At 41.1% G+C, this 7624-nt stretch overlaps 1 protein-coding gene across 2 annotated transcripts; it reads right to left on the bottom strand.

Moving 5' to 3' along the window:
• Positions 1-426: 426 nt before the first annotated feature.
• Positions 427-7308, bottom strand: six6a (SIX homeobox 6a). Of its 2 annotated transcripts, none has more exons than XM_053845804.1 (2): positions 6359-7307; positions 427-2816 (listed from the first exon to the last, which is right to left on the bottom strand). In XM_053845804.1, exons 1-2 carry the CDS (start codon positions 6822-6824, stop codon positions 2338-2340), a joined length of 945 nt encoding a protein of 314 aa, XP_053701779.1. In that variant the 5' UTR covers positions 6825-7307; the 3' UTR covers positions 427-2337. The 2 variants fall into 2 exon arrangements, with proteins under 2 accessions (XP_053701779.1, XP_053701780.1); XM_053845805.1 differs by having other exon boundaries at positions 2525-2816; positions 6253-7308.
• Between the last annotated feature and the right edge of the window lie 316 nt (positions 7309-7624).

The raw sequence follows: 7624 nt of genomic DNA, 5'->3' as shown, positions 1-7624 counted from the left end.
TGCAGAAGATCAAGTGAGTGTGTGAGAGTCGAACACACACACACACACACACAGAGGCTGGGGTCCTTTCTTCAGCGGGGCCCCTCTCCGCGGCAGGCAGCATCATTAGCGGTGATTACCGCTGACCGCTCTGACGGCTCGTTGACCACAAACTTTGATGAACTTCAGTCTCAATAGAAACGGAAACGTTCAGCTGGTGTGTGTGTGTGTGAGCAGAGAAAAAGCAGCGGCAGCGCTTCATTCTCCTCTTTTCTCTTCATCACACGACTTCTGCCTGCTCCGGCTCAAAGGCTCTTTGTCAGCAGAAGTTACTGAGCGCTAATGAGGCAGGAGAGCAGGTGACACACCAGCGAACTCTAATCTTAATCCAGATTACAAACTCCACACTACTGCTTTCTTTCACGCTTGCGTCTTTGTGGCGTCACTTTTAAAACACCCTGGAATCTATGATGTCTCCTCCGTGAGGAGCTAAATCAGAATCTGCTCTCATTTCTTTCAGATTACAGCAACTTCAGAATAGAACTGTATTAAAAAACATGTAAAATAAGGTGTAGAAAAAGAGGTTAGAAGTTAATCCTTAGTACTTTTTATTTAAAATCAGAACTGTCAGTGAAGTTATGGGTTTGGCTCAACTGCATATAAAGAAGGCATCAATGGTTGTGATCACTTTTGGGGTGTAATAAACATGTAATTATCAATGTCGATGCTAAAACACATTTGTTCATGTTATAAATGATAGAATATTAGACTATAGAATACTTTACAACAGTATATTGATATTATATTAATAGATTTTATTACAGAATTAGCTGTAGAGGATTCAGTTTAGTTTTACACAATTGGCCGAAATTGACTGTGTTTTATAGACTGGAGAGGAGAATGAAATTCTACTGTAGTCTGCTGTATTTTTCTTTTTTTTTGCTTGTGTGATCATGGAAGATATTTTAGGATTTCATTTTAATGTTTTTAATCATTTTGGCATCAATGTAAATAAAATACAAGGGAAGAAGTGTTATGGATTTGGAGCCAGTGGTTGACGAAGGTATTCTCACTTCGGCACCTGAAGAAGAGCCAGTGGCACTGGACCAGTGAGGATGAGGAAGATAGATGAAGATGGAGGAGGTGGACTAAGAGGATACCAACAAAAAATATTTTTCCCCTGAGTAGTTTTCAGATACTTAAGTTCTGTATTTCAGATTTATTGATAAAGATAAGATCAAAAAGAGTTTGAAGTTGATCTAAATACAGTATATACGTAAACAGTTGGTGAAGCGGGGATTATATATAAATAAATAAAAATAATTGGATTTTCGAGCATTTAAAAAGGATTACTGAAGGAAAACATGTAGCTCAATATTAATTTTTGCTCTATAGATCTGAATGTGAATAGATCTGTGATAGTAGAAGGACATTTTGAGACATTAATATTCAGCTGCATTCATAGAGTTTATAAAGTTGAGTGGCACAGATGTCTGACCGGGGATGAAGTGAGCGCTATAGATTCAGATGAAAGGAGGAATCAGCTGCACATATGCGTACAGTCACTGATTTGACAGTTGAATCGACATTGAAAGTGGAAACATATTTTTACATTCATATAGTCAGATGAAGATGTTACTGATAAGATAAAACAGTAGCTATATATCATACTGTAATTGTTCTGATCATAAATGCAGGAATTTGATCCTGTTACATTGATAATTACCAATACATTTTCTAATATTTTCACCATTTAAAATCAATGTTTTTACTAGATTAACGTAGAAACACATTCAGACAAAAATAATAATCTCCGCTAATGTCAATTAAACGGATATTCCCCTTAAATACATTAATATTGATATGACTGATATGACTATTAGATACGACGTATATTGTCGCTGTAATAACGTTTTAATAACGTCTAACATTTATTAAAATGACTCGTAAATATCGATTAAACCCAATAAATGACCTTGACTGACGCGTGTATGTCCCACGTTATATTTCCTTCAGAATAAGAGTCCGTTTGTTGTGACGTGTTGAGCTCGGTGGCGCATCATCCGGGTTAGTGCGTCGACCCCTGCGTGACCCCTGGCTGTCACCGCGCATTACAGGAGCCGCGCTGCTCAATTAGACCCACGCAAGAAACGAACGTGTCGCTGAAACACGAGGATCACACACACACGCGCGCGCACAACAGTGTTGGTCAACATGAATGTTTTTATTCGACTGAAACACCACGTCACTAAAGCGCGCATGCTCGACACGTCACCCGTGGACATCTGAAAAAAAAAAAAAAAAAACACCGATACTCAATACGAAACTGCGAGGTCGTCTTAAATAAGCAAATAAACATTATTTATAAAACTTTAAAGTAAAAATATCACAGTTCGTGGCACGGCGCGGACCGCGCATGTGCAGACGCCTTTTATCGTTTTTTTTTTTTTTTTCTCCCCATTTTTCATCGGAGGGCTGATGACTGGTCCGTGCGCTGGTCCCGGTCAGTGACCCGCCCGGGTCAGATAAAGGCCTGGAGGTCGGGTTTTGGCAGGAATCCATTGGCGGTGTGAGTGTGTGTGTGTGTGTGTGTGTGTGATAAACGCAGGCACTATGTTTGATTCGGATTGTCTCTCCCCCGCTTCTCCCTCGTCCTCCCCCTCTCGCCCCGTCAGATGTCACATTCGCTGTCGCTGGAGGTGATGGAGATCGCAGACGCGGCCGCTTTACTGGACAGACTCGCCTCCGGACTGGACGAATTTCCCAGTCGGTCCACCGTGGCGTCGTCGTCCGCCAGTGAGCGAACCGATCCTCCGGAGAGAACCTGCTGCTGGAGCCTGCGGAGAAGACACGCACACGTCAGCGACCCACTTCAGAAAACAAACAAACCAACGTGAAATCGATTATACTCATTTGCGGTGTTGATTTAGTTTTCATTTGCTCTTCCCTGCAAATTTAAAATATATTTTCACGATATACAGCAAGCCAAAAAAAAAAAAAAAAAAAAAACTACATTCACTTATTAAAAATGTTGTAAATAATGAACAATTTCGCAAGTATGAGGAATGTCTCCCAAACTTAAACGTCTGTTATTAAATATATTTTATGAAAAAATATGATTTTCATTCAAATATAAATGTATCTTTACACACATATATATTTATCAGATCTCCAATGTTTTTGAATGGATTTAAGAAGTTTGCGGAGAATTCTTTTTATATTTATTGATTATTTATAAACTGTTTCTCTCTGTCTTTGACGAATTTTAAATGTATAATTTGAGGCTTACAAATACATAAAAAACAAAGAATGCCAGAATAACAATAATAATAATTAAAAAAATGTAACCAAAAATTACCCTTATTAAAACTGAATTATTTAAGGTTAAAAATTAGGAAAACTGTGTGCATGATTGCACACCTTAGAAAATAATGTTCTGGAGAAACAATAAAAAAATAATAATTGCATAAACAGTTATAACAAAAGAGAATTGAATAGCGTGCTATATACTAAATATAGCATGTCGTTATTGCAGTAAGTATGCAATTTAAAATTCCTTAATTTTGTGATTATTTGACGTGAAATTTTCTGATGAAAAACATGCAAGATGGAAAAAAAATTGCAGCTGACAAATTTATGACAAAAATAAACACACATAAATAAGATTGTTAAATTCCAACTATCTGGAGGGGGAAAATGCTTTATAATAAAACAAAATCCAAACTGTTCTAACTGAATTAATTATTTACACACATTCATCTAATGACATTTGAAGTTCATGAGACAATATTCATAGAGATTCTTGCCACATTGTCAGACGAAAACAAGAGGAACGTCATCATTAAAGTTGGTCACTCAATGAGGCCATTTTTCACCAAGTTAAGCCAGAAAGTATTGAATGTGTCTTGTGTTCCTCATGTTCCACAGTCTTCCATCTGTTGCTTCCGTGTTATAGGTTTGGGCTTGAATTCGTCTACTGCCATTGCATCTAGAACTAGCAGGTTATTGTGTATCATAGTCTTGTGTTGAGTCTCTCATGTTGTACTTGACTACACACTTGTTGTCATGCTTCCCATCAGCTTTAGTGGAATTTGTCGAGTGTCAGGTGTTGTTTTGTGTCTTCCCTGGTGTCATCACATCTCAACAGTTGTGTCTCTGTTGTTTCTATTTTCTGACTGTCATGTCGCATGTGGCGTTGTGTTTGCGTGTCTTGTCATGTTTTACTGTGCCATCTTGTTTCCTCTTTCGAGTCTAGTCTGCTTTTAGGTCTCATTGTCGTGTCTTGTCTTCGAGCACATCTTGTCTCTGACTTCCTGAGCTTGACTCACATCTCCCTTCCATCACCAACACCTCGTGGCAAGCTGAACTTATTTAAATCTCATCTTCTCCAGCTGATATTGATTTTCTCTCGACTTCACTCCAGCCCACCTTCACCTCATCGTCTTCAACAGAGCCTCTCATGTTGTTTCATCTCTGTGTGCTCGAGACACTTCACCTCCAAGACTCTCCAGTCTGCTGGAACTTACATCTCAATTAAACCAATTTTAACTTGATTCAATTGTTTCTCTGCTTCCTCTCTCGTCTACGCTCTGAATTCTGGTTTATTTCAGCCTGCTCTCCTCTTTCATCCATCATGTTTCACATATTCTGACCCAGTGGTTGTTGTTTGCTGTTTATATCACCGAATAACCAAAATTATAACACTACATATGAAATGGAATCTTTGGTGAAAAATAGAAACAGCCTTTCAATTACAATTTAACGAAGATAAATCAATAACATTTAAGAAACATTTACGCTAATTAAACTATAAGTTCATGTTTTATTTAGTATTTTCCACATCATAATTGTATTCTGTCATCTCTGTATTACATTATTTTACATTGTCTGGTTTAAGTCAATTGATTTTTCGAAATATATGGAACTCTAAAACCTATACTACGCTCAGAAGCGTTTGATTTCTAAGAAAAATAAAGTACTAATTTCAAAATTTCGCTCGAACAATCTACTATTACTTAAACAGACTGACACACGCAGCAACGATTCAGGCATTCTCTTTTCACGTATTTACATTTGACTTACAGACAAAATAAAATCGTTAAAAATATTCTTGGCATCTCGAAATAAATTAAAGAATTTAAAGAGTTTAGTTGGATGAATGAGGTGACAACGTTTTAATATAAAAGCCTAGTAGTGTTTTACGCAAAACACATGAGGATTCTAGTTTTGAATTTTTCGCATTAAAGATTGCTCCGAATTCATACACTATCAATCTTTAAAACCGCAGAAACACTTCATAACAACAACACACACATTTACTTCTCACATGCACAGCTAGACTTCTACGAATTGTCATTGTTTGACACCCCTCGGATTTATTGGAAATATATACCGAATATCTTGAATATATAGACAGAATATCTAGACGGTGTGGTCACTACTCGCTTTATTCTATTCTTATCTTCACTGATGTGAGCTCTGGAAGGTAAAATCATCATCGCAAAACAGACGTTTGTAAAATGGCTTTCGTTTTTATCGTCTTTATTCAGTTGTGTTCATTATTTCACAGCACGTTCCGTTTTTGTTTTTGCGTTGATTTGAATTATATTATGTCCGAATCAAGAGTGGGAAAAAGAACTACGTAAAAACAAATAATGAGCCATTCACAAAAAATAAATAATCATAATTGTACTAAAATATATACATATATTTCTCAATTATTAGTATAAATAAATACTATTTTTATTTGGATATTTTTTTGGCACAGAAATGTGATTTTTTCAAGGGATTCATTCTACTAATAAATTAAATTTTCACATGCTTTAGCCCTAAAACAAGTGTATTTTCATCATTTGAAATTGCTAATTTCATCCTCGTCTTTTAGCGAAATTAAGATCGTGTCAGATGGATTAAGACGCAAACATTAATGCTCCAAAACAATAAATGTGAAGATCATTATATAAATCCTTGGAAGCGTTTTTTTCCTCATAAAATGAAATAGCAAATTATTCTTTTGTGATCCTGGTTGCTTACCATCTGATTCAGCTTATGTTAGACATTATTTTTCTCCTCTGAGAGGTGAAAGTAGTTGATATCGTCAGATTCCCCGACACGTATTTTAGAGCCTCAAGCGTCGAACGGCCGGCTTGACGCTGACTCGCCCGTCTAAACCGCTCAGGGGAGCACGTGAATAACCCGAAGCGTCGGTCTGTTTTCGAAGCATGGAAACGGAACGGAGCGCGAGCGCGGTGCCGCTGAGGACCCGTCCGGTACCTGTTCTTGGCCGCCGCCGCTCGGTCTCTTTGTCTGCGGTTTTTAAACCAGTTCCCCACTTGCGTGGGGGTGAGTCCGGTGGCCTGCGCGAGCTCCCGTTTCTTACTGGGGTTCGGGTAGGGGTCCTGCAGGTACCACTCCCGTAACAAGTGGCGGGTCCGCTCCTTGAAGCAGTGCGTCTTCTGCTCGCCGTCCCAGATGGTCCTGGGCAGCGGGAACTTCTTCCGCACGCGGTACTTGTCCACGGGCCCCAGCGGGCGGCCGCGCAGCTTCTCGGCCTCCTGGTAGTGCGCCTCCAGCCACAGCGCCTGCAGCTTGCCGTGCGACTCTTTGGTGAACTTGTGGTTCTCCAGGATGTGGTAGAGCTCGCGGAAGTTGCCGGTGTGGAAGGCGACCACGGCGCGGGCCCTCAGCACCGACTCGTTCTTGTTGAGGACCTCGCAGGCCGCCGGGGCCACGGGCAGGGACCAGAGGAAGCGGCCGAGTCTCTCCACGTCGCCCGACTCCTCCAGAGTCTCGCAGACCCCCGCGACCTGCTGGGGGCTGAAGTTGAGGATCGGCAGCTGAAACATGGAGGCTCTTTCTCCGGGTGGATGGTCTCCCTCCCCTCCGGTGTCCGCGCGCTCTCTCTCGCGCACACACTCACACACACTCACACGCGCGCGCGCGCACCCAGGGCGACCCCAAACTTGCGAGCCAATCGTCTGAGGATGCGACCGGAGGAGGACGCTGCTATGGAGACCGCATCCTCGGCCTGAGCGGGATCAGGGACGCGGGTGTTCCGCGGGTTGGAGCAGAAAGAATCCAGCCCGAGTGGAGGAGAGGATTTTTGAAGAGGGGTGGGGGGAACAAGACAGTCAAGCCCCCTCCGATGATGATCTCCTATTGGACTTGGCAGATTGGCTGCCCGGTTGCTATGACGACACGTCCATCACTGTCAGGTTCGGCCAATCAGGCGGAACCAGAACTCGGCGCCTCCTTCGCGGCGATCACAGAAACGTTTGACCTTTTTCTTCTTCCAGCTTTTGTGCGAAAGTCAAGAAAAGAGTCGCTCAAGTGTCTCCACGTTTCAAATGACTTCTGCGCGTCGACAGGAAGATATCAAACTTTGAATCCTTTTTCTATTCCACGCGCCTTTGTTCTGCGCTGAGCCTTTTCACGTCACCTTAACACGGAGACATGACGCTTTTACCGAGGCTCCTCCAACGTTCATTAGGACGCGAGCCTCTTTTTCGGAAACATGAGCGCAAACAAACAAGGCTGTTCGAGACCCAAAACTAACGCCCGAAACACTCAAGAGTCCGATTTGATGCGCTTCCCTTTCTGTATTTAACGAATCGTTTGAACGCATAATAGAGGCAAAAATATTTAT

The sequence above is a fragment of the Synchiropus splendidus genome, chromosome 16 (assembly GCF_027744825.2).
Source record: "Synchiropus splendidus isolate RoL2022-P1 chromosome 16, RoL_Sspl_1.0, whole genome shotgun sequence".
Classification (NCBI taxonomy): domain Eukaryota; kingdom Metazoa; phylum Chordata; class Actinopteri; order Syngnathiformes; family Callionymidae; genus Synchiropus; species Synchiropus splendidus.
The sequence above is the reverse complement of the archived record's forward strand: the minus strand, read 5'-3'. Positions and strand labels throughout refer to the sequence as shown.

What these genes read in the sequence shown, in the direction of transcription:
- six6a (XM_053845804.1), bottom strand. Translation starts at nt 6,824, where the DNA reads ATGTTTCAGCTGCCGATCCTCAACTTCAGCCCCCAGCAGGTCGCGGGG. An exon ending in GGACCCCTACCCGAACCCCA is followed by an intron (nt 2,817 to 6,358) that starts GTAAGAAACGGG and finishes TCTTCTCCGCAG; the next exon opens with GCTCCAGCAGCAGGTTCTCT.